The sequence below is a fragment of the Oncorhynchus nerka genome, linkage group LG8 (assembly GCF_034236695.1).
Source record: "Oncorhynchus nerka isolate Pitt River linkage group LG8, Oner_Uvic_2.0, whole genome shotgun sequence".
In the NCBI taxonomy this organism is placed as follows: Eukaryota; Metazoa; Chordata; class Actinopteri; order Salmoniformes; family Salmonidae; genus Oncorhynchus; species Oncorhynchus nerka.
This window is the reverse complement of record NC_088403.1, coordinates 27,135,044-27,163,006: the sequence shown is the minus strand read 5'-3', so window position 1 is coordinate 27,163,006 and position 27,963 is coordinate 27,135,044. Positions and strand designations below refer to the sequence as shown.

General features: G+C 43.7%; 1 protein-coding gene across 1 annotated transcript; it reads right to left on the bottom strand.

The window, feature by feature from the left end:
* Positions 1-169: 169 nt before the first annotated feature.
* On the bottom strand, positions 170-27,963 carry LOC115107047 (leucine-rich repeats and immunoglobulin-like domains protein 3). Its single transcript, XM_029630409.2, has 19 exons — positions 27,481-27,963; positions 23,855-23,926; positions 23,672-23,746; positions 17,107-17,241; positions 15,361-15,504; positions 14,867-15,010; positions 14,462-14,605; positions 13,383-13,526; positions 5,720-5,800; positions 5,477-5,548; positions 4,737-4,808; positions 4,323-4,486; positions 3,466-3,804; positions 3,085-3,366; positions 2,431-2,889; positions 1,999-2,160; positions 1,674-1,814; positions 1,270-1,542; positions 170-925 (listed from the first exon to the last, which is right to left on the bottom strand). The coding sequence occupies exons 1-19, from the start codon at positions 27,681-27,683 to the stop codon at positions 681-683; spliced, it is 3,351 nt and encodes a 1,116-aa protein (XP_029486269.1). The 5' UTR covers positions 27,684-27,963; the 3' UTR covers positions 170-680.

Sequence of the window (27,963 nt, the reverse complement as noted above, 5' to 3'; positions counted from 1 at the left end):
AAGCCGTCATTGGAGGTCTGTGGTTCGGCTCGGAAAAGCCACATCAACCCCCCCTTCTCATTCCCGGCTTCAGCAATACTCTCGTATACCTCTATTCTCTTCGTCCTCCATTACAGAACAGTGGTGTTTGTGCATGGTACAGCCATTTAAAGATAGGAAGGAGTCACAGTACTTTTAATGTACGTAGCAGCACATGTTATGGTGTTTTATTATGTATAGGTATGTGCAAAGGGGTGCTTAACTCAAAGCAAAACAAAAGCTAGAATAACTGAACAGGCGTGGTCGGTCGCACAACACAAAATACTCATTTACAGGAAAAAGTACAGCAAAAATAATGGATTCTACCTTTACACTTAATTTACAAAATATAATAAACTTTGTATAAAAACATATATATATTCAATATCTATCTTCAATTGAAGATGTTTCCCATTTTTCTTTCTTAAAAAAAGAACAGTCCTCACTGTTAATATCTCCTCATATAATTTTTCAGCATTTTGTAGGCACAATGCATTATCCTTTTACATTCAAGCGTTGCACATTTGCAGTGTCCATCATTGAGAAAGTGTCCATTCACTGAGGTAGTATTTTTTTGGGGCCACCATCATAACGAAGAAAAACTCAAAGGAATGTCAGTTTGTTTGAACGCACATATTCAGCTATGTGCTCGCTCGACCTTGCTAACTAGTAGCAGTCCTGTTGAGATCATATGGTTGTTCATAGATATTATCGCCGCTCTTTTCCGATTCCGATTTAGAATTCTTTGACTGGACGCTGTTCTTGTCTTCCTCGCGTTCCGAGTCTGTGTCCAGGGCTGCGTAGGGATTCTCGTGTAGCATCATGCTGTTGTGCAGGGCCAGTGGCGGTGGTCCAAATCCGGGATAGAATTCCTGTTGAGGTCTCCAGGGGGCTTTCCCAAACGTTCCTGCAAGAGGGAAAGATGGAGGGAGATACAGGGTAAAGCCTGAGACATTCACATGTTGTGCTAGTTGTCAAGAAAATGAATATTCAATAAATCACTTACTGATTGAGTGAATTACATTTCTGAGTGGATTTAAAATGTGCTTGACTTGACCCAAATCCATACATAGAAATGTCCTCAGACATACCCATCCTCAGACATACCCATCCTCAGACATACCCATCCTCAGACATACCCATCCTCAGACAAACCCATCCTCAGACATACCCATCCTCAGACATACCCATCCTCAGACATACCCATCCTCAGACATACCCATCCTCAGACATACCCATCCTCAGACATACCCATGAAAGTATTGGAGGAGGAGAGCCTTGTCTCCCGAGGTCGGCCGTACTCGCTTCCATCTCCCTCGTCCATGGAGGGGGGGCCCTCGCCCTGTAGGTGGGGTGGCCCGTGGAAGCTGCTGCTGTTGGGCATCTGCATCAGCACACTGGGGCTCCCGTGGTCAAAGGGGTCCTGGAGGGCCCCGCCACATGGATAGTAGTCTCTCCTCTTGGAGCTGGTCAGGCTGCCACTGTAGGAATCTATGCAGATGGGCCGCTGGTCCATAGCACAGCCTGTGGGGGGTTACAGTGAGCCATGGGAAATCAGATCAGTATGACAGCAGCACATGATGATATTGTTTAATTTAGGGGAAAATACTTCTTATGCTACAATATTTAAAAAAATATATATCTGTTGCACCAACCTGTGAAAGCCTCTGAGGGTTCTCCGGTGTACATGTTGCCTCTCCTGAGGAGAGAGCTGATGGGTCCTTGGTAATGGCAGAGCAGGGGATCTATGGCCGCCTCCATGTCCGCTTCACTTCCTGTGTCTAGCTGACACAGACCTGTACGAGTCACATGACACATTAGTAACGCATTGGTACTTGCCTCAAATTACTTAAACTATTCCAATATGTATTCAGGTGAAACAATACACATAGAAAAATGCTCAGAATACAGTTGACTGAGGCATATATTCATAACATAAAAAGTCCCTATGCATTTCCAATGAAAGTGCTCCACTTCTACCATTCATGTCTTTAGGCTGCATGTAGAATCCACTCATGGAGGAAGCCATGAACTGGTGGTTGCCACTGCCACTCTCTGAGGGGACATAGCCATCTTGTCTGTCGGCCAGCGTGCCCTGAGAGGACAGGTAGCTGGGGATGTCTGCAGGCAGGTTGGTCTCGTCTGCAGGGAAAACACCAGGGAGGGAAAAGTCTCAGAAATGTTTTCATAGAGAAATACAATAATTATAATAATCTGTTCACGGCAATGGTCTGTCACTGATTCATTTCAAAGCATCCGTAAAAGGTGTGGTTTTAACAACATGCCAGCCAAAGTATGTGGAGCTGGAGCCCAAAACTCAAGCTCCCCCAAAAATGTTATATTCTGTTTGAAGTACTGAACTCCTCAAAACCAATCCCGCGCTGACAAAATAAAATGACACCCTCTCTTCACCTGTGTTGGTGACGCTGCAGTCCTCGTTGCGCCGACGCGTATGGTAGATGATGACCACCCAGACCAGCGAGGTGCCCACCACGCAGCACACCACCGCAATGATGACGATACCCACTGTGGTCCAGCCGTCCTCGTCCGAGCCTACGCCTCCCGAGGCGCCCACCCCCACGTCACAGTTGGGGTTGGGCAGTACGGCTAGGCGCACGTTGCCCCGCTGGGTGCCCAGCGTGTTGGACATCTCGCACGTGTACATCCCGGCGTCGTCCTCCGCTGCATCCACGATTATGAGCAGCTGGTTGCCGGCGGCAAAGAAGTGGCGCTCTGTGACCACAAGGGGGTTGTCGTCTTTGGTCCAGTTGAGCCTGGGGGAAGGGCTGCCACCGGCGATACACTGGAGGACCGCAGTCTCCCCTTTGGCCACGGTGCGGTCCATGAGAGGGCGCAGGAAGGAGGGAGTTTCTGGAGGAGAATGGGGTAAGGGGGAGTGTTAGCTGCCTTACAGTCTCAAAACGCCTGATTTATATGTCGATTTGTGGGGGAAAACACTCATGGAATAACATAAAATAAAATTGATCTGTGTCAAAATGAAGAGGCGCCCACATATAAATGCAAAGTTCTTTGACAGCAGGTGAAAATAGAAAGAATAATTCTCACCTAGCACAGTTAGCGTAGCGTTAGCTGATATGGCTCCGGCGGTGTTCTGGGCGGTGCAGCTGTACAACCCGATGTCCTCTGTCTTCACATCCACGATGAAGAACACATCGTCCTCAGGCATCACGTGCATACGACGCTCCCGGGCAGCGGGGAAGTCCGTGCCGCCGTCTTTCTGCCAGGCGATCTGCGGAGACGGGTGACCCACGGAGGCACACTCCAGTCTGGCCGTGGCACCGGCCCGGATGCTCAGGTCCATGGGCATCTTGGTGAAGGACGGAAGCACTGGAGGGACAAAAGGGATGGACATTTTATTTTACATCTAACGGCAGCACCACTTCAAGACGAACATCAAAATCAATAGCAGTAGGTTATTTAACTTACTGTTGACAGTGAGCTTGGCCTTGGTGGAGTAGGAGGAACCAAAGTGGTTTGAGATGACACACTGGTACTTCCCCTCGCTGGTGAACTCTACACTGCGTAGCTGCAGTGTGGTGGTGTACTCTGTAACCTCTGTTTCACGGCCTTGGCCTCCCCCCTGGGCTCTGAGGTGTGCCTGGTTGTGGATTTCAGCGTCATTCAGGACCTCATTGTCCTTCTTCCAGGCAAAGGTCATGGGTGAGTCGCTGGAGCTGGCCGCCGAGCACACGAAGGTGACGTTGGCGCTTTTGATGGCCGATTGGGTCTCAGGTTGCACCGTGATCTGAGGTTTGGGGAAGTCGTCTGGTTGGAAGACAAGAGGGGAAAAACATTAGTTTCCATTTGATGTGAATGGGGCTAAACTCAAATTGACATTCATTTTGAGACTAACCAGTTTTTGTTTAAACCGTGATGGTCGACAAACAGCTTAAATATGGAAATTATACTATTTTATCCGCCAAGATTCAAACTACCTGACTGGAGAAATGTTGAAAGCTCAGAAGGCAAAGCACCTCAGCTCTAATAGTAGTCATTACTTAAAGAAACTGATCCCAGAAATTCCTCAACAATGATTTATTTTCACCCTGCTCTCTCTGACTCCACCCGGCCAAGCTGTTAACTCACTGAGTTTCCACATGGTCCCATTACAATGCTGGCTTCATCAGAGTGTCCATGAGTTGAAGGAAAATATGGAACAATCTGGGTCAGTTCATAAAATGGAAAACCTGTCACGGCTAAATGGTTGTTTTTAACAAGGGCTACATTAAGAGGCTTGTGTGTGTGTGTGTGTGTGTGTGTGTGTGTGTGTCAGTCACACTCACCACACACAAAGTCCTCCTGTCTGACGGTGAACACGCTCTTGCCCTTCAGCATCAGGGGATGGGCACAGCTGGCATTCACGTAGGGCAGGAAGGTCTGCTCCGCCACCCACAGAGGAAACCACTTGAGCTGGCAGTCACACAGCAGGCTGGATGTGTTCAGGTGCCTAGGGGGTGGGGGGGTACTGCATTAGAGCCAGGAATCACAAGAGAGACCCAGCACAAAGATGATCCATAATACTTGAACAGTTTTATAGTCGTTCCATTTGAAGATAATCACGTTTATCAGTATAGGTGCTTTTGAAGTAATTGTCTATGAAAGTTTCTTTCCTTTCCTCAGTTAGTCCAGAACAGTGACTCTGGTCTATTGGCATTGCAGAATATGGATACAGTGTGACTGAACCCAGAGATACTTACAGTTCCTCAAGCTTCTTCATCTGCACAAAGGCATTCCCTTGGACTGACATGATCGCGTTGTTACTCAAATCTCTGAGGAGGGGAGGGAAGAACGGATGGATCAGAACCATGGGAATGCACACAGAAAGATGGCAGACTTTCCCCTCCGTCTAGGCCTATCTGGAGGAAGACTGCTAAAACTTCAATAATCAGAGAGAGAGAGAGGGAAGAAAAGGTCTTGAGAACAATAGAAATCTGGGCAGCACCGTGCTTTGTTAATCAAGAGGGGCCCGACTTCAGCTCCTTTGAGCTCAGACACGACTGGGAAAAAAAGTTAATTACAATCAAATGCAGCTGTTTCACAGATAGAAAAACACACACAGATGTGCACATACACGCACACTTGTACACAGAAAGCTGCACACATGAGCACAAACACACAGGCGCTCACACACACACACACACACACACACACACACACACACACACACACACACACACACACACACTCCTCTCGCCATGCCTAAGCAGTTAGTGATCAATAGTCTCCCCACATTTGGAGTTGATGAATACCAGACAGCTCTGTTTTTCATCAAAGTATGGACAAGAAGCAGGGACGAGAAGCAGAGACAATAAGGTTGTGTGGTTCTCACTAACAGGCGTTGTTTCTCATGGTTATGAATTCTCCCATATTTAGTTAACAGCTTTAGGACAGTTGAGACAGACGGATGATGATATTGATTTGGTCAAGGTCAACTCACAGGTGTTCCAGTGTGTCCAGACCAGAGAACGATTTCTTGGTCACCGAGCGGATTTGATTTCCTTGAAGGAACCTGAGAAAAGTATATTTGAGTTTTCATTCAAATACAGTCATTTATTTTACGATAAGAAGCAAATACTTCCAGTTAAAATCTGTTCCCATGGTCCATTTTATAGTTTCTAATCTATCTTCTGAAAACCAACAAGTTAGAAGACAACGCCAAGGTAAAGTCAAGCCTACTCACAGTTTCCTCAGTTTGTCCAGAGCAGAAAATGGTCCGTTCATATCTTCAATGGTCCAGGAGATTTCGTTGTTCTGCAGATCTCTATTTCCAGAGAAACAAAGACAAACCACAGTGTAAAAATCCACACCCAGAAAACAACTGCACTTATTATAGTCTTCATAAACCTTGGTGCGGCTCTGCGTTTCGTCTGAAGGACGAGAAAGAAGTCAAAGGCTTTACATTTGTATTCAAAGTGGTCCCATCACTGGAGGGTGTTTCTCGTTAACTTCAAGGTTTTTAACATTTTTGCGGTGGTTTCTCCGTGTCTCGCAGCATAATACTGCTTCATATGCAATACAACGTGTTTAACAGTGAGGAACTCAAACCCACACGTTGGTGCTACTAGATTTAGTGAAAAACTATACGTTTTTAGTAATGAGTTTAATGGCTGAGGAATAGTTTTTTTGTTGTTGTTTTTTTTTCATTCAGAACAAGGACATGTAGAAAGAAAGAGGGTAGATGTCCCCTGTTTTTTTGCCGAAATGAGACTGTAAGAGATTAGTTGTTTTGGGGGATTGGTTAATCCGTTTAGGGACTCAGACACTCCCAGGATTATCAGAAGCGGGTCTGAGTCTATTGAAGTCTCCAAAACTTCAGAGAGGATCCCAAAAAATTCCACACTGATAACCATGCAAGCTAGAGCATAGGGCAAAGCAGTGGAGTAGTGTACCCTGCGCAGCCTGACATTTATCACACATAGGGGATGTATCAGGAAATATCCTATGCAGTTTAGTTTTGGAATAGTGTAATCTGTGTAATACCTTGAATTGTATGAGACGATGTCTGGAATTAATGGAGCATGTGTGGATATACTCCAAGCTCTCTTCCCAGTCTGCCACCGAAATGTCAGTCCCTAGTTCTTCCTCCCATTTTGCCTTAATGGCATCTGTAGAAGGTGTGCTAACAGATTGAAAAGCATCATATAGAAGCGATATCAGTTTGTCTGAGGTGGGGCATATTTTTATGCATCCGTCAAACATGGAAGGTTTAGCATTCCCAAATGTTGGGAGGTGTTTTCTAACATAGTCTCTAATTTGTAGGTATATGAAAATATGACTTCTGGGAAGATTATAAGTTTCCCTCAGCAACTCAAAGGAAGCAAAGGTCCCTTCTTTATATAAATCCCCTATGGTACTTATCCCCAACTCTCCCCATCGCTCAAAGGTGTTATCAAGGGTGATTCCTGGCGACAGGGAGCATGAATGACATTGGTCTAAGCTCAAAGTGGACTTTAATTTGCTTCCAGATTCGGACTGTGCTATGTATAATAGGATTGTTACAATAAAGTGACATCTCCAGATTGACAGGCGACAAAATCACAGCTCCAATAGAGAAGGGGTGACACTCCTCACGCTCCATACTAAACCAGCTGGATGCCGGAAGTGCGTCATCCAGCAGTACCGTAACAGCGCGGAGGTTAGCGGCCTAGTAATAAAATATACAATTTGGGAGAGACAATCCTCCTTCCATCTTGGATTTACAGAGGCGTTTTTTACCTATCCGGTGTGTTTTATAATCCCAGATTAAAGGATTGATAATTGAGTCCAGTTGTTTGTGAAAGAATTTAGGTATGAATAGTGGGATGTTCTGGTATAGGTAGGTAGAGCAGTTGTGGGAGGAAGACCATTTTAATGGCATTAATTCTTCCGAGCAGAGAAATTGGGAGTTTGCCTTGAGTTTTTGCATCAGAGAGGGGAAATTCTCTTTAAATAGTAAGGAATATTGTTTGGTAACTACAATTCCTAGGTAGGCACATTTTTCTGAAGATAACTTAACTGGGAGATGTTCTAGCCACGAGGTGTTTTGCAACCATATGGGCATTAATTCACTCTTGTTCCAATTTATTCTGTACCAAACAAATTGATCACATCAAGAATAGCTGGAATACTAGCCTGGGGTTCTGTTACATAGAGGAGGATGTCATCTGCGTATAGGGAAATCTTATTTAGAGTATCTTTAGTATTATAGCCGTGTATTGCTGCATGAGATCTAATCGCCTGAGCGGGAGGTTCGATAATTAGGGCAAAGAGCATAGGCGACAGCGCACAACCCTGCCTTGTCCCTCTGTAAAGGTTAAATCGGGGCGACAATGATTGGTTAGTGCGTATTCTCGCACAGGGGTTCCTATATAAAAGCTGGATCCAATTTATGAACCCATCTCCAATATTACATTTCTGTAGGACCTTGAATAGATAGGGCCACTCAACTTGGTCAAAGGCCTTTTCGGCGTCAAGAGATATAACGGCAAGGTCCACGTTGGGTAACCTCATAATGTTGAAGAGGCGCCTGAGATTGAAGAATGAGTTTCTGTTAGGGGTAAAGCCGGTCTGGTCCGAATGGACCAATTTGCCAATTAAAGTGCTAAGCCTGTTAGCCAGAGTTTTTGCGAAAAATCTTTTAGTCTGTATTAAGGAGAGATATTGGTCTGTATGACCCTATCTCTTCCGGATCTTTACCCTTCTTATGTATAACTGTAATGAATGCTTCATCCAAAGTAGAAGGGAGAGCTCCATCCTCATTGGCCTGAACCAACAATTTGCGCAGGTAGGGAGAGAGCATGTTGCTGAATGTTTTATAGAATTCACCAGGGTATCCATCTGGGCCCGGGGTCTTGCCACTCTTTAGAGATTTCATTGTTTCTCAGTTTTCTTCAAGAGATATTTCCTTATTCAGGAAGTTAGAATCTTCCTGCTTCAGGGCAGGGGTTAGGATCTGCTAGATGTATATAGAGTCTCATAAAACTGACATCATTGATGTCTTTGGGGGAAGAGAGTAATTCCCCAGATGCAGATTTAACTTGAATCATTCGGTCACTCACATTTTTTCGAAGTTGTCTGGCGAGTAATTTGTGTGGTTTGTCACCAAACTCAAAATATTTTTGCTTGGCATAGAGAAAAGATTTAGCTATTTTTGATGAGAGAATCTAATTATATTCCAATTTTAAAGAATAATTTTTTTTATGTTTCTCCATAGATGGATGGATAGCATTCTCCCTATCCAGTAAGTGAATTTGTCCCAGTTCTTCCAGTTTTCCTCTGTTTTGCCTACTTCTGGCAGTCTGAAAGGAGATGATACAGCCTCTCAAATAAGCCTTCAGTGTTTCCCATAATAATGCTGGGGAGGTCTCTGTGTTGTCGTTGGTATCAAAGAAATGTTTTATTTGGTCTTTAAGATGTTCACAGAATGTTGGTTCTGTGAGGAGCTGAGGATTCAACCTCCAGATCCTCTCGTTTGGTACAATGTCACCCAATCTCAGGGAGAAGGTGAGTGGACTGTGGTCCGAGATTATAATACCATGATACCTCACATTACAGGTATTAGCATCAACCAAAAAGTAGTCAATTTGAGTGTAAACATTGTGAACATGAGAGTAAAAGGAGTATTCCCTACCCGTAGGGTTAGCGATCCTCCATATATCAAATAAGTTCCAATTTTTTATGTACAGTAGGTATTCAAGAATTCACTTGAATAGGAGGTAGGGGTTCGCCGGGTAGAGGATCTATCCAAATATTGGTCTAGCACACAGTTAAGGTCCCCTCCAATGACCAGGTTAGTATGGGATATATCTAGAATCAGGGCAAGGACTCCTTTGAAAAAAAGAGGGGTTATCAATGTTTGGCCCATAGATATTTAGTCGAGTTACTGAAGTAGAGTGGATTTCTCCTATTACGATCACATAACGACCCTCTTTATCCGCAATAGTGGTTTTATGTAGAAAGGGAATTCCTTTCCGTACCAGAATCGCTGTGCCTCTCGTTTTGGTAGAGAAGTAAGAGTGATACACTTGCCCCACCAACCTACATTTAAGTCTGCTATGAGAGTTATTTTTCAGATGGGTTTCTTGCAAAAATATAATATCAGACGAGAGTGCTTTCAAGTGGGCTCGGACCTTGCCTCTCTTAATTAATTCGTTTAAACCCTTGACATTCCAGGAAGTGAATGTAAGCCCCGCTCTCCTCTTGTTTGTCGTTCCTATGCATAACATGTAACTCAATAAAAAGGTAAGAAATCGCACCAAACCATCACGATCAGCATATGTAGCACCTACACCCGAGCAGTATCCAACCCACCCCTCCCCCATGCAAGCACCTTTACTTCCCACCCTGTTCCCCTAATTTCCCCAACACTTACACCCCCCCATCAACCCACATTTAACAGACATACACAAATAAGAGAGAAAAAAATAAAAAATAAAAATAATAAACACATTGTCTGGCCGATGCCAAAAAAGCACGGCGTGACCTCGAACAAAGGTAAAACAAAAATAAAATCCCAACTTATACGTTCACCTCTCACTATCCTAGAACTTCTACTAACATATGAACTCAGGAGGCTCCCATTAGCATCTAATAAACCTAAACATAATAAGTTGCAACTTAAACATATTGCGCACTTAAGCGTCATCTTGGGTCATCCCTGAGATAAGCAAGATATAACCTCACAAGATTATATTGCTAAGCAATGCCGGTCTAAACATAAACCATCCGCAACCGACATAGACAGCAGTACCTTTACATACTGTGGGTCAGAAGATCGGAACAAGGATTTTGCTAAATTAAACGTACCCCCCATCAAAAAATAAAAAAATAAGAAAAAAGTATAGAAATATTTTTTTCTTTTTTAAGATATTTTTTTTTTAAATAAATAAAATATTTTATATATATATATACATACACATATATACACATATTCACATATACACACATACATATACACATCCATACACACCCACACAAAAAAATGCGTATATAAAAATATATATTTAAAATATATATATGTATATACACACGTATATACATCCACATGCACATATACACATACATACATACAAACATTCATACCCCAGAATAACAATCTACACTGATTTAAAATATACACATACATAATACTAAAATGCTAAGAGAAAATAATAATAAAGTACAGATAGTAATTATATGTACGCACACCTACACAGACACAAGCACTACAGAGGGCTGGTGGGAATCTAGTGTCTGCGTCTGCGTCTGCGTCTGCCCAACCATCACCCCCAGTCCCCTGCAAGCAATAAATAAATGGTAATAAGAATAATGTAAGGATTGAAAAATAAATAACAAAACAAAAATGGGGGAATATAAGTATATCCATCCGAAGGTCTCAGTGATCAAACCTAGAAGGCCTCCCAAATATGCATCGTTCTGAACACAGCCGGGATGAAAGTGAACTTAACGTTAAATGAGAGCTCTGACCGCCATCCATTGGTCGGCTCAGCGTCTTACATGTTCGGTAGCCCTTGCTGAGCCCGTTTAATACAGTTTCACCCATTATGGTATAGTATGGATTTGAGTCCATGAGCAGACCCTAACATACAATGACAAGGCACTCTAACCTGTACGGGGGATTGGCGTATATTCCCAGATAAACTTCTCTGCGTCCAAAACCGAGGAGAGGGGGGGGGGGGGGGGGGTAATTGTTAGTCTTGGTCATGACATCTCTGTAGCCGGCGTGGTGCTTTGCCACATCGGGCGCATAATCCTCATAGACACGGAATGGGTGCCCTTTATGTGACAGGTTGCCCCTCATTCGAGCTTCACACTGGATAAGATCCTTGGTTTTGAAACCGTGACAACAGATGATTACTGGGCGAGGACGTTGGCCCGGTCCAGGCACTGGGACAAGGGAGCGATGTGCACGGTCCAGCTGGGGATCCGAAGCCAAAACATCCGATCCCATTGCATCCTTCAATAGCTTGGCGAAGAAGTCAGTGGGGCGAGAGCCCGCCTCCACCCCTCTGCCAGACCAACAACGCAAAGGTTATTACGTTTGGATCGGCCCTCCAGGTCGACCACTTTCACAGAAAGCCTCTGCACACTATCCTGCAATGACGTGCATAGCTTCTCTAACTCGTCGATCCTACCAGCGTTGAATTCCGAAGCTTTTTCAAGGTCCACAATACTCTGGCCATGCGAAGCGACTGTTCGAATGATGCTCTCGATTTTGGTGTCCAGTTCAGCAATAGTAGTATTAAGATCCTCAGCTACAGCACCACGTAGCTCCCCCAAAGCCCGGGTAAGTTCTGTAAGTGTCACGTTGTTGCCTGTGCCTTCCGCCATGTCTGTCTCGTTGTTTAGTGGGGAGTAGGCCTCCGCTGTGGATTTATTGTCCTTTGGTGGCTTATTACTCGGCATTTTCACACAGAAAGTTACAATCTTGTATTAGAAAGAAAGGTTTGTTGTAAAAAGTGCCATAAAGTAGGTTAAATTAGATTATTTCGCAAAAAAGTTGCAGGAGCCTCTCACACACAGCCGTTCACTCCAACATGCTAGCTCCGCCCCGGGGAATTGTTTTTTGAACTAAATATCAAAGGGTTTTGAAAAATCTGAAATATCTTTCAAACTAACTGAATGTCATGTGCACACAGCAGTACATCATGTCTGTTAGAGATTTGCTGGACGTCTTCGCCCTTCCCCCGCTCCTTCTGTCTCAAGTCTCTTTAAATACTTTCAAACAGCTAGTTTCCTCCTCTGCATGCCTGGTTACAAATGATTGGGGTTGAGGAGGGGTGGAGGGGGTAGAGGAGTGGGTTGTGGAGAGGGGCTGGGGGGTAAAGCCCTCTAAGCCACCCCAACTCCCCATCCACCTACCTACACACCTGCCCTCTGTTGACCTTTCACGCACAGTTAACATTTGGTTCCATTTAAGAGAGGGACAAGGGGCAATGTTATGGAGCCGGTCTGGAGATGGGGGGATGGAGCGGTGGACTCAGTCTCACTCTGCTGGCTTGTTGGGGTTTTTATGTGTGTGGGGGAGGGGGTGGGGGCACAGGCAGTACGTTCAGCTATTTCACATACTGAAAACAAACAAGGCAGAATATTTCCACTCACGCCTCGATGAGTGTGGAGAGGGACAGGGAGCGAAATCCAACAAGCAGGCAGAAGTTAGCTAGCTGCTAATGTACTCCCATAGATGTGATATAGAGCTTCTCTTATAGAACACAAAACAATGATAAAGTGTAGGCTGATGAGGCCTCCCGAGTGGAGTAGCAGTCTAAGGCGAGATGTCACTACAGACCCGGGTTCGATCCCAGGCTGTGTCGCAACCGGCCACGGCCGGGAGACCCATGAGGCAGCGCACAATTGGCCCAGCGACGTGAAAGTTTGGTGGGCCAGGATGTCCTTGTCCCATTGCACTCTAGCGACTCCTTTTGGCGGGCCAGGCACATGTATGCTGATTTCAGTCGCCAGCTGTACGGTGTTTCCTCCAACACATTGGTGCGGCTGGCTTAAGCGAGCAGTGTGTCAATGGCTCTCGACCTTCACCTCACCTCTACGGGAGTTGTAGCGATGGGACAAGACTGTAACTACCAAAAGGGGTCAAATATATATTTTTAAAAGTGTAGACTGATGACTGTTATAACCATGTCACTGACGAGTTTAAATCAAGTTCATTCCTAAACTCTCATGAGCCTTGAGGCTTCTCAAACAACTTTAGGGGAAACTAAGAACCAGGATTAGTGATATTAACCATGGCTAATACACTCACTGCCAGTGGGACGTTGAAAATAAGTATTTAATGCTTCAGCACTATTATACAATAGAGCTGCCATCTCTGACAAGGAATTCAATGAAATGTAATGATTCAAACTTACAGCATCTGTAGGTGGGAGAGTCCTCGGAAGGCTCCGTCTGCGATGAAGCTCACACGGTTGTTCCCGATGTGGAGTTCGTCAAGCAGGCTGAGGCCCACAAAGCTGGACTCCTCCAGTCTTGTCAAGTGGTTGGACGAGATGTCCCTGTCGGGTGGAGAGAGAAGGAGCATCAGCATCACACAGTTCAAACCCCAAGGGCAAATGGAAAGGAGTGGGGGTTAGAAATAAACAGTTGAGGTAGAGGATAAATTGGCCTCAGATCACTAGGAACGTGCACCAAATCTAGCCAGATAAATCTGTGAATTACCAATAAGTACTTTGTAATAAGCATTAATAACCACTACTAAAACATATGATCTAATTATTATCAAGGCATATCCAGTAAAAAAAAACTTTGGGTTATAGACTATTTTAAACGTTTTGAAAGGTAGATTGTACCTTGCACCGCTGGTCTACTTTGTTTAACCGTATGCAGACAGTATAAAAAGTATTAACTTTGTACTGGAAATCCTCAAACGCAAGCATCAGACGAAAAAAACGAACAAACCAGGAAGAAGGCTATTTACCAAAGAGTGGGTGAAAAAGATCAGTCAACTGCCAATTTGGTTAACTCTCAGGTTCACTTGATAAGAGAAATGGGAAGAAAAAAAACAACTCCCCTTTCAGAAACCAACAAAACATGGCGGACTTAGGAATTGGCCAGTGCCATAAACAATGTTAACAACAAAGGAAACAATATGTCGCTGCAGACACGCTGGTTGTGAAATCCCCCCCCCCTTCTCCCCCCTTTCTCCCCTATAGACGTCACGAGGCATTAAAGGAAGGGGGCTATAGTGGCGGAGGTGAAGAGGGGGAGTAATACTTTGTCAGGAGCCCTGCATTGGTGTTGGCACTGAGCACTAAGGGTGGAGAAAGAGAGGGGGGGAGTGGAGAGTTGGAGACTGTGAGGAAGGTGGGCGAGAGCAAGGGAGAGAGAGAAAGAGAGAGGTGTTGGGAGTTCACAGTGTGAATAGGAGAGAAAGTGAGAGGGAAAAGAGAGGGAGGGAGAAGAAGAAAAAGATGAAAAAAGGGTCACTCACAGCTCGCTGAGTTTCTGGCAGAACTCCCAGGCGTCGGGCCGGATCCGGCTGATGGCGTTGTGGCCCAGGTGGAGCTGCTGCAGAGTCAGCAGGCCGTACAGCCAGCCCTTACTCACCTCCGTCAGGTTGTTGTAGTCCAGCTGCCTGCAGGGACACACAGAGACATACAAACAGAGGTCAGTCATCAACATAGACATATAGACACACACAGACAGACAGAGATGAAGACGTATGTTAGCTTGGACTGATACCACACTGTATCGTTGTATTGTCTAGACATACGGCTACAAATATGTATCAAAAGAAAGTATGCAGACACTTGCACCCAGACATATGCTGTTAAATCCACCAATGTACACTAGTAAAACAATACACACTTTCTTGTCACAGAGGACAGTTACTTACAGGACCTCCATGTTACTGAGGCCCCAGAAGGCTCCGTCCATCAGGCGGCTGATACCGTTCCTCTGGATCTTCAGCGAGCGCAGCGCGTGCAGACCGTGGAACGTCAGGCCTTCCACCCTACGCACCCGGTTCCTGTTCAGCTCCCTGCAGGTTGGACCACAACCAGACCGTAAGAGAACTGCAGCATCATATATGCAGGGAAGGATGAAGAGTTCACTCAAGTCAAGAAGTGAGGCTGAAACGGAATCTAATTCATCCAAGAGAAGCCAAGAAGATGTCAATGATTGTTGGAAGAGTGGTCAAAGAGTGGTTGAACACGTCAACACACTGTCAATGAGTGCAGTCACAATGTGTTTTCAGGAAGTTCACAGAGCAGTCAGAGAAACATCAAAGAGTAGCGAAAAGTCATGGACTGTTACACAACCGTTCAAAGAGCAGTCATAGTATAGTTTGTGGTCAACCCCAACAGTGCTCAAAGAGCAATTGTCACTTACAGGTGCTGGAGGTTGGGGAGCTGGAAGATCTTGGCAGGGATGGTTGAGAGGCGGTTGCGGTTGAGCCTGAGGACCTGCAGAGTGCTGGACAGGTTGACAAAACAGCCCGTTTCCAGGGTGGAAATGCGATTGTTGTTCATGATACTAGAGGAGAAGAAAATACATAATGAGATATTGATCACATAATTAATTGCAAAGAGGAAAAATGACCAAACATTGTTGTTCTTCCGCCAAAATTGTACTATTTGATCCAAACACTTGTCATGACGTTGGCCTGGGGATAGGTTTATGACAGTCATAAATACCTCTTCCCCCCTTTTCCCTCTCTCTACCCTACTGATGTTACATTTGCAAAACCCTTGGTTTAACATAGAGATTCTGGGAACATCAGAAGGTGGGAGGAAATGAACTACATTCTGGCTATATTCCGACCAATTGAACATATGCGGTGGTACTTAATGAATATGATGTCAGTTCGGTTGTCATCTGAGACATTCTCATCAATGATAAGATGACATAAACTCTACAGTGGAAAGTCTACACATCAGAGTTATCGCATTCACATGGAATTGTTGTTCAATTTCAATGTTTGAATGTGAAATATTCGTGTTGGGATGAAATGTGATTTTAGCTTCTAAAATGTGAGATTTGGGTTTTCATACGATAGGGCTCTGCTCAATCAGTGGCCCGCCCCTGTGAAGGGACATGGGCTATAAAACTTTTCAAACACGCCCTCCTCTCCCTTCCTATATAAGCCCTTGACGACAACATAACCTCCTGTTCCGAGGACGACGGTCCGATGTCAGAATGGTTCAGATAATAACTTCAGAACGAAGCCAACATTAGCATGAGCTTTGGTTGCGAATGGTATGAACTTTGAACTCTTATTCACTACAGAAGTGATACCTCCTAGCCGTTGAGTTAGCAACAGCCGCTGCAAATGAGGGTTAGGAAGGAACAAACAGAGTATCCCGTCTATCACACAACGACATTACTACAACATACCCAATTGACCACTAGAGACATTCTTCAAAGGACAAAGGACTCGGTTGGGCAACACAGCCTTCCATCTACCACCAACCTACCGAAGCGCAGCTCAGAGTAAATATTTATTGCATTTTCCCTTTCCAAATGGGCGGTAATTTAGAATGCATAAGATACTGTATTTACGATAGCACAACTTCGCCCTTTGTTCCTCAGTCTTCCCGCTCTTTCACTCAAACCCAGCCCCTTTTCTTTTGTGTAACAAGCTGTCATATCTGTTCCGCCCGCTAGGGACGTTTTCCTTTATGACGTAATTTGTAATCAAGTTATGATTTAAATATGTGTATGTGTAATTCTGTGTGATTAGTTAGGTATTTAGTAAATAATTAAACCCAATTTTGTATTGCTGATTCAACTTGTTAGCCAGGGTTCGTGCAGATAACTAAGAACTTTCAGATGAGACTGAATTAAGATGACGATTAATATTGATTGCTATTGATGTAAAATATTACTAGGTCTTTAAGAGTTTATTCGGAAGATAACAGCTCTATAAATATTATTTTGTGGTGCCCGACTCTCTAGTTAATTACATTTACATGATTAGCTCAATCAGGTAATATTAATTAAAATGAATTATTTTATAGAATAGCATGTCATATCACTTAATCCGACATAGCCAAAGACACGACACACTTATATAGTATTCTTGGACGGAGGTTTAAGCATGCATTTGAGTTAAAAAGTCCAAACGGACGGACTCACAGGTTCTTGAGAGGCAGCGCAGGGAAGGAGTCAGCCTTGATATCCACTATGCTGTTATTGCTGAGGTCCAGGGTCTCCAGGCGTTGCAGGGGCCTCAGCTGCTCCAGAGAGATCTTTGTGATCCTGTTGTTTGCTCTGAAAACACAGATCGAACGGCTCCAATGAACGATAGAAAATACGGTGTATTTTAACAACGTGGGTCACCAATCTAACGTTTCCAGACATACAAACACTCAGAGCAGTCAATTAGCGGGCGGTATTAAATAAATGACCAACCTCACCCGAGCATTTCCCTTCGACCCTCACTACCCCTGTTTTCCCATTATTATTATGTTCATATTATACATTTTTCCTAGAACATTGAGTCTCTCGCTGAACCATGAAAAATAACACAGTTCCCTGGTTGTCTAGGAAAGGGGGGAGGACGGGGCAATACTTGTGCTATCCAATGTCACTACTCATCTCAAAAGGTCAAAACAGCCGTTTGGTTTAGTGCTGTGTTATTTTGTTTATAAGGTAATTACTAACAAGGTATTTAAAAAAATAACCTGCCAATTACTTGGCTGATGAATACCATTCCCTCAGTGAAAGCATGCCTCAGCAGAGGCTGGCAATTTCCTGAGCTGCACGCCTCCTAAATTGCAGTGCAGGGACTGCTTAGTTATAAACAGTGTCTGTACAGAGCCGTCTTTGTGTATGGGCCTCGACGGGTAGAGAAAGGGAGAGCGAGGGAAAGGGAGAGTGAGGGAAAAGAGTAGGAATACCCTCTAATACACCAGACTGCAGGCCCCATTTCAGTATTAATTGCAAGGCTAACATAACAACAACCCCCCCCCCCCCCAAAAAAAAATGATAACTTGTATTAACGCATCAGTTCTTAAATTTATCTTCTTTATGATACATGTTTTTTGTGCATTTTCCTTATACTGACCAAAGTGAATGTTAGCATTTTCCCTATACTGTGCATGCATGCAATGCACATGTCAACATACAGCCCTTTGGAGAAATGGATGAACATTGACATGGCTGAGAAGTACTGGTTTATGTGAACACTAGTACCCTTCAAGAAGCTGCCAATAAGAAAACAACAATGAAACGGACACACTGAACCAGCACTAGTCGAGAGCCAGACACAAAGTCTCAAACTGGCTCAGCTCCGCCTGGCCAAAGTGAGACTAAAAAAGCACTGAAGATACAATCAAGCGAGAAATTGAGCACAGTGGCAACATAGCTTCTCAGTCCATCATGAAGCCTCAGAAAGTGGGATCTTTGACTTGGACGGAGCAGTCATTTTCCACACATTTCCCTAAATCTGCCATCCATACCTCTCTTATGACTAGGCTCCCCACGTTGAGACAGTGACACCCCTTGGCAGCCTTACCACCAAAACATACAGAGGAAAACAGACGAGTGTGTCTGTCAGTCAGTCCAACCTGGAACAAAGGCAGTACCAGGAGGATATATGGATAGAGGCCCAGGGAGGAGAGGCTGATGGGGTTTCTGGGGCATGTAGGGGTAGAACCTGCCACAGCACGTCCCTCTGCCTAGCCTCCGTCAAGGCCAAGACTCAAAGCTTGGTTCTATGCCAACCGACTGTAAGAGTGTGGGGCTGAGGGTGGGGGTAGAGGGTAGGTTCTGGGAGGCTGAAACCCAATCCCACTTTTTTCATTTTAAACACTCAGTCACTGCCTAAAAAAAAAATGATTTCATTTTTTATTTTTTATAATAACACAATTTAGGCAACAGCCACAGGCTGAGCTAGGTGCAGTGCAGCACACCACCCGCAGTAGAGAGGGTACAAGACAGCCTTTTGTGTGCAGATTTGCAAAGGACTTTCCACGCACCATGGCCTCTGTGGTCCCAAACAAAAGGGGCACACACCCCCTGGGCCTGGGTTTACATGTTCGCTGAGAGAAGAGGAGAAGACGGGCTGCGAGAAAAAAAATAAAGAACCTGTATTTCCAGTTTTGTGGAGCCCCAGACTTCAATATATTTTCAGGGAAGGGGGCAGTTGGAAAGAAACTGTCAACGCTGGCTGCTCAGTCCATGTTCCTCTACAAAAGACGGACTGACCCTGGGGCCTGTCAGATGGAGGGAGGTGTGATGTGGTGGTGATGATGATGATGAGTCCCTGGTCTTTGTATCCCAACCCCCTCTCCCTTCCCCACACAGTAAACATCTGGCCAGCTGTGGAGCATCACCCTGAAGCCTAGACTCCACCACCAGACAACTCATATATGAACAAACCTTTTTAGCTTGAGTGCAAATGGGCCAGATACATCAAGGATTCCGTTTAGCTGCATGTGATGCTAACCCTCAGCTAAGTTGTGGAGAATGAGCAGCCCCTCCATCGGAGAAGCCCCAAATACAACATGGTGTCCCAAGCTGATGTTGTTAATGCTTACTCTCTGACACACTTCCCACTTGAACCCAGTGTGCTGCTACAAACCAAATCAAATTTATTTATATAGCCCTTCGTACATCAGCTGATATCTCAAAGTGCTGTACAGAAACCCAGCCTAAAACCCCAAACAGCAAGCAATGCAGGTTTAGAAGCACGGTGGCTAGGAAAAACTCCCTAGAAAGGCCAAAACCTAGGAAGAAACCTAGAGAGGAACCAGGCTATGTGGGGTGGCCAGTCCTCTTCTGGCTGTGTCGGGTGGAGATTATAACAGAACATGACCAAGATGTTAAAATGTTCATAAATGACCAGCATGGTTGAATAATAATAAGGCAGAACAGTTGAAACTGGAGCAGCAGCACGGCCAAACGAGCCTCTCGTATGGCTTTGAAAACTTGACATGACCCATATGGAGCATAAGAATCCACAAAAAAAGTAATGTCATGGGAAGTACAAAGAAAGGGAAAGGAGGATACCTAGTCAGTTATACAACTGAATGCCTTCAACTGAAATGTGTCTGAATCAGAGACCGCACAAGTCAACGCCTTTTATAACCCTCATGAGGACCCCTATTTTGAAGGATGTGGTCAAGACCATCTGGCAAAACATGGACTACACACAGCAGAGGCCAGCCCTCTTCAGATAGGCTAGGTGAGGACCTACAGGAACTGTAATGGCTTCACTTGCTTGAATCTCAGAGACCACTGAGCAATTAATTGAACCCGGTTGTATTAACCTGTAAGTACAACATACCACAGAATCTCAACACCCAGCCAACTCTAACCTTAAACATTGTGGCAGATGAGGACTGTGATATCAACTGAGACTGTGCAGTTGAGGCCTACAGGGATAGACGTGGAGGAGAACTTGGCTACGGTCCATTCAACAAAACAGTTTCTCTCCCATCTTTCTCTACTCCCCTACATCTGCCCAGAGATCTAATGAGAGCTTTTGAAAGGCCAACCTAAACGCTGTGTACCGGAGAGTTTCATGTGCTTATCTGTTGATCTCCACCCGTCGGGCCAACTCCACGGACAAACAAGCGGTGCATTGTCCATTTGGATGGCACACACTTCAAATTTGTTTAACCAATTTTCTCACAAATAAGGTTACTGTGTTAATAGTTTCAAGACCTGCCTGTCATTCTTGTTTGGGTCTCTTCAGGTTCTCATTTGAACACACATTGTACACACACATCTCATTTTAACACACATTCAAATGTACGACCAGGTGAATTTAAAGCATCTATCAAACTGTGCTTTGTTTATTCATGAACTTAAGCAGGTAGCACATGCATGTCTCCCAACTTGAGGAAACTCCAAGCCTTTGGGTATAGTAGACAACTTAATAACTATTTGAATAGAAGGCGGTGTACTCTACATTAATGGTAAGCTGATCCTAGATCAGCTGAAATGTGCTGCCGGACTCATTAAGTGTACTCTAAGGAATTTTATTGATATCAGTAAAAAAAAAGCAAACATTAAAAAAATAAGACCACACAGCAGCACATCTCAATTTGATTTACACTTGTGTCTAATTTGGCTGTTTTCGAGCAAATCTACTCCATATTTTTGGACTGAGTTGCCTTCACACTCTGAATTTGTTTATCTGAAGAAATATGACCTACATAAACAAGACCACAGTGTGAGACGATTATAGACAAGTGACGCTGCAACAGAAATGTTCCTTTTTGAATTAAAAGAATAAAAAAAATCCACATAAATTATAGCTAAACCGCAGAGGCCGCTGTCAGTCAGAAACACACATGCACAAACAAGTTACACCAAAGGCAGCAACACTCTACTTTTTAATAACGCAATGACATTGAATCAACAGCGGAGGCTTCCTAATCCTGAACCCCCCTTTTTTTTCTCTATTTAGTACAGTCTGATTTTTCCCTTCCATTCGCACACACTGGAGATTTTCTTCCCCTTCCTTCATTACTCTAGCCTGGGAGGGGAGTAAGGGGGAAAAAAGCCCCGGGGTATCGAATGCCACTTATTCAAACAGCCAGGCAGACATAGCGGCAGCTCTCGTCAACTTCCTTGACCCCACAAGCCCAGAGTAAAAACAAACGGCAATAACCCTGCAGCTGGTAGTAATTGAGTCGTGATCATCTTAATTAATTGAACAATTTCCCAGGAATTTATGGTAGGGGGTGGGGGCTTAAACCAGATTGCTGTGAAACCGCCTCTCGTTGAGTTTGGTGGGCTCTACAAATTATCTGGTGATTCCAGGGCTGATTAGGTATTTGGAGAAGACGGTTTGATGCAATCTCTTTGTATGGAAAAGGTTGGAACTGGTTGGAAGTTGGAACTGGAAAGAGCTTCATATTCTGCTTATCTACCAATTCATTCTTTCTTATAAAGTGTTAGTTCTGTGGGTAACTAAGCTGACAGATATACCTGGATGTCTTGCTTACAAAGCTTTTGGCAACAAACATTGTAACTTTGTAACTCAATACTGCAATAACCTCAAATCTACTAAACCAGTGTTTCCCAACCCTGGTCATCAAGTACACCCAACAGTACACATTTGTATTGTAACTCTGGACAATCACACCTGATTCAACTGGTCTACTAATCATCAAGCCCTCAATTAGCAAGAATCAGGTGTGTTTGTACAGGGCTACAACAGAAATGTGTACTGTTGGGGGGTACTCGAGGATCAGGGTTTGAAAACACTGTACGAAACCAACATTATAACTCTTTCTCTCATCGTTCAACCATGTTTCCCTTCAGGTAGACGTTGTGTATTATGTATCAGTTATAGCACTGTAGTTGATGCGGTCCTACTGCAACCTGATAATGTACAGGAACAAAGTTGTGATGATGTGTTAACTGTGTTATTAGCCATTTGGATCAGATGCTAACGCAGCAGCCCTGCTTCTCATTACAGGCGCCAGTCTGAAAAATAAGTCATCTGATGACTTCTCAAAACTCTGTTCTTTCTCCAATAGGAAATACCACACACATATTCTCCATCAATGATGCCAATACCAGCAACAAAAAGAAAGAGTGGGGAGAGGGATTTTGTATTTAAATCCCCCCCTCAGAGATTTTAGTTGCCAAGTAGACACTAAGAAATGCAACTGGCAATACTATGCACGCACCCACAGACACAAATGAACGCACGCTGTGGTAAGAAAATATGAATTGATCATTCCCAAAAGCACATTGAGGATGACAACTAGGCTGGCTGACATACTTTGGAACATTCAACGGTGAAATCTATTGGAATTGTTCTCCTATTCATACATGATATGTTTCAATAAGCAACAGCAACCAAATATGCATCTTGAGTGGAGAATTGAGAGTAGAGGGGAATACTATTGTACAACTCCTAAAACCTCTGAATGTTGTCTGACGGATAACGTTCAGAAGGTCATAAATGAATCAGCCCTACTGGAAATCAAACATACCCTGGTGTACTGTATTTTATTTTAGTTCCAGGTAATACCGCCAGCCACATCTGTGGCCTATAGGCTATACACCTAAAAGTCTGAAGACAAATTGACTAATAGCCGACGTCTGAAACCCCTTTGGCTGTTGGCTTCTTTCTCTGGTGTTACTGCTTGTCAAGTTCAGGCTTGATGAGCAATATGCCTCTTCTAGTTTCTGAGATGGATGCATTCTTGTGGGGGAGAAATGTCCTATCCATTGATTTTGTGAGACATTGTGCCGGGGGAAAAGTTTGAAATCAATGCTTTGAAACCTCTGACACTGATGGGTCTATTTGTCTTTGAAAACACATGAAAGCCCCACATTGCTCCATCATGTTCTGGGGCCATCCTACTAGGAGTGTATACAAACACTCAACCTCCAGATGGATGAAATATCACACTATTCATACAGACTATCTATAACGGAAATGAGATGGACAGACAGAAAACTCTAATCTTACAGATCCTGGATCAGCACTTATGGAAACACTGGAACCGCCTCTGGCGATTCCATTTTTAACGATGACATTCATTTTCAGACATGTGACTGACTTGTCTCAAACTGGCTGCCATGCCTGGGACAACCCAGTCTGGGAACCAACTCAGCCAAAAGGGCTTCCACCAAGGAGGGAGGAGCTTAGCAGCTCTACACGGTTAACTAGTACTGACAACTCTGATGGGTGGGTTGGTGGGGGGAGGGTTGTTTCAAAAGTAATACTTACAGAATGAGGGTGGTGATGTTTGCCGCATGAGGGCCCAAATCAGGTACCGTCTCAAATTCATTGTTGTTTAGCTTTCTGTAAACACACAGGCACAAAGGTTGTTTGTCACATGTGGTGTGGAGGGAGAGTGTTTGTGACTGACGTTGTTTACTCTAGGAAGTACAGAACACAGAGTATACTTACATCTCACTTAGGTACCGCAGTTTCCTAAACACAGTGCTGTCGAGCGACTGCAATTTATTATGGCTCATGTCCCTGTGAAGAAAGACGTTTGTTAGAGGAAAGTTACACAACATGGAGGGCCGTTCACTTCACAACCAATCATATACTGGCCTTTCTGTTTTTAAACAGGAGACATAACTTGTCTGAGTGAGCCTAGCCTATACAGCTCCAACTGAAGTAATGTCGGAAAGCAACTGAGTCATTTTCAAAACAAACCACTGTATGCAAAAAAGTAAAGCTAACTAGCTATAGGCCTAGTTTTGGCATAGCAGCCTTTTTTTATAAACATTGAGAGAAAATCCAGCCAGACAAGCTCATGGATCCAATCCGCTCTTGAATCACCGAGCCAAAACAGACAACCAGCTAAGTTACGGAAGGGAGAGATTCCATTTTTTCTCTCCATTTTTAAGAGGGGGTGGAAAACATGCCTAGAGAAGCCTGCCTGTCCCAGAGTGTTATAAAGCTGTGGAGTTATTGACGCTGCTGTGCACGATCAACATTGTGGTGCCAGACCCTTTTTTTGGATTGCCCCCCATCTGGAATCCATCAACTGGAGCTGAGAGGAGGGAGGGAGAAAAACCGAACAACTGGTAATCTATTCACAATGCCGGGAAAGCGAGTTTCTAAGCCATTTTCTAGATCTGGCCCTGGTTTTATTCTTCAGCAAATCGTTCCTTCAACTCTTCAACAAGAGTTTTACTTCTCTCTCTGAAACTTTTTTCCCTTCCCAACACGCAGCTGTATGTTTTTGTTACACTAATCGGGCCATATGGGAGAAGTGGAGATGTGTCGTATCAAAAATGTCCAGATAAACCCTGAGGGTTTCTGACACTTACACTTCCTTCAAAAATCCAGGTCCAGAAGTGGACCAGATTAAATCGGTACAGCTATATAGGCCTTGGCCTGTGTCTATTAGACATGAAAATGTGCGCCACACATTTATCCGTGTCTGACGAGTGAATGAAACCAAGTTATCCCATCCTCTTAGTAATGAGATAAGATAGACCTGCTGGTTCTTTGATGTGGTTATAAAGCACTTGGACTAATACAGATTCACAAGGGAAAATAGGTCATTGACTTCCAAACTGATAAAAGACATACCCTTTCCCACCAGCTAAAGCTCTCACATTATAATCCAGAGCGCTTTCTCTCCTTATCTCTGAAGTGCCATAACGTAAGGGCTTGATATCACACTTTAACTTGGATTTTTTTCAGTAGACACTGAAGCCCGTCTCGCTCATGTAAATCTGAGAAAACGTAAAGTTATTTTATAATGCCAAGTTATTCTAATAGTTAATCACATCTGCTTTTAGTGAGGTGAGAACTGGCTGTGGATGGAATAGTCTGGTAATACAGCAATGTTGAGTGAGTCTCCTGAGAGTGCTTACCTCCTCAAATGCATATTATGCTACATTCCTATAAACCCTAAAAAACTTGGGAAAATTCAAACTTGTCTACATTTGAATTGTAAAACCTGTACCCCTCGCTCACTCACTGAGAAATCTGAAGCTCAAACCAAATGCTTCTCCCTCCCACATTCACTCCCTCCCTCCATCCATCCCTCCTTCCCTCGCTTTCGCTCTCTTTCAGAGAGTTTGTACGAACTAATCCAACAGTGGCTCCGTAATCAGTACCATCGGTGGCTCTGGAGATGCTAATTCTGCAGAAATAATGGGGTGCTGGAAAACAAAGGGCCGGGCAGTTTAAGATGTGCTGGAGAGACACTCGTAAATTAGCATGCCGGAGTGCAAAGAATTTCCCCCCCATGTGGAACTTTTTTTCTCCCCTTTTGGTCGGTTACGAGGCTGTGCCTGTGTTTTCTGGCAACGTAAAATTTCCAGAGCAGGCAGCACACATTTTGTAAATGCCAAACAAACATTCTAACAGGGGACTAACTAGCCTAGATGTGTTGTGAAATATGAACTAGAAAAAACACAAGCCAGTAGTAAGGATATATCAACATGGTGCAGCCTGAATGGAAGCCAGGCAGGCAGACCTATGAACATCTGCTTATTAATACATGTTAAACAACTATTTGAGGCATTACCATGGGAGATTGGACTGGAGTGACTTCATTTGACATTATGTATTTATTGTCTTAATAGCCCTGGGGCCTGAAGAACTTCTGAGCTCACATAATATGGAAAGGCCCAATGATGGTATCACCTCATAAACAAAAGGAAAACAATTGTCATTCAGCAGTTGGTCTCATCTAGGGCCTATTGCAATGGACATCTGTATTCTGCATTAGCTCCTTATCATGATGTCACCTGATATTTACATGCTGAAAAAACAGTTGACCAACCTCTTCAGGTTCAACAAGTTGTCAAAATGAATTGTAATCAATTGTTTATGATGGCATTTTATGCTCTTCGTTCATGGAAAATGTGATAGCTCCAAAATCCCAAAAGCCTGTTGAAAGTTTTCCATGAACTATATACCATTGGAAAATGATTGTACCTCACTGCACTAACAACAAACTCAAAAGCAAACAGTACTACCAACTCACTAGCCTACTGATGTCGGCATGTCTTGGTGGGCCTAATGGGTGATTGGAAAAATCCTAATAAAAAAACTCCACGCAGTAGGTAGGCCAACTAATGATTCACTGGTGTAGAACGACTGATAATGGGACCTTGATGTACAAAGGTCATTAGTGTTATATCTTCTTCTAAAACGGCCTGCTTTATTATTTAAAAGACTGAGCTTCCCTCTTGTTCCTGAGGAGTATGGCTCACATATCCTATAGGTATTCACATGGAATAATTGTAGGCAGTGTGACATGGCAAGAAATACGTTTGATTTAAATTACAGTGTAGTTCGAGTGCAAAATCCCTATTTCCTTGATGTTTACAGTATTTTTCTATATCTGAAATAACACCAAATGCTGCTAAGGAATGGTAAACAATGGGGTAAAGTGACCCAATATATCACTACATCTTTCAGAATTCGAAATTACCATAAATAAATATAAAGAAAACAAGAATATAATTCTACATGTGACAAACACGACTTTTATTCAGTAAATATCTTTATGGCTCAGTTGGTAGAACATGGCGCTTGCAACGCCGGGGTTGTGGGTTCGAGTCCCACATGGGGGCAGCAAGGGAAACAGTACAAAAATGTATCAAATCGCTCTGGATTACAGCGTCTGCTGAATTACAAAAAAACGAAACGCTTGCACCTTGGAAAATGGAGAGGCCTATCCTGCGTCATTGCGAAATACTTTCTAAACAGCAAACCAGTCTTTGGGAATAGAAAGTAAGGATTTAGGACTGTTTTCCCTTTCTTGTCGATGTGAAGGGAAATAAACTTTGTTTTCAAACGGTTTCATTCTCTTCGAATCGTCAGCAAGCAACAACGTAACAAAGTTGGCAACAATGTAACAAATCACGTAATTCTCTGCATATATGTAATTTATCTATTCGAGTATTCCATTCATACACTTGTTGTAACTATGTTAAAACCTGTATCTATCAAATGACTCATTTCAAACATAGGTGTGAAAGTAATTAAGATAGCTGTTCGTATATATGGGTAGTGAAGATAAAATGGCAAGTCAACAAAAGCTTTCTAAATTGACTTACAATTGTACGGTCCATTCGGGAAGATTTTCAGGAATTCCACGCCTTTTCAACCGACTGCAGTCCAACAGGTCTCCAAAACACGTGCATGGAGACGGACACGTCCTTGTGTTTTCATCATATCCAAGTATAAGTTCTATTCGGGAAAACAGTAAGAAAACGACCGCATACATCGCAGCGTTGAGAGGCTGCATAGATGCGGACATTTTAGCCACACCGAAGTCCTCCCCAAGTTTTAGAGAAAAGCGCGAGAAAATACAATATAGTAAAAGTTACAACTCAAGGACAATGTTGTCCGGTTTAGTCCTTAAATCCAATTCCTCGACCGTATTCCTTTGACACTACAAACATGTAAAATATTTTGACGGGACCTAAACTTCTCCATACCTCTGTAAAAGTTTTTGCCTGTACTAGCATACTTTTTGCTTTGCCCTCGCAGCAGCCACTACTTCCAAGGCTCCCAACAGCCTGCCCCTCTATTGGTTG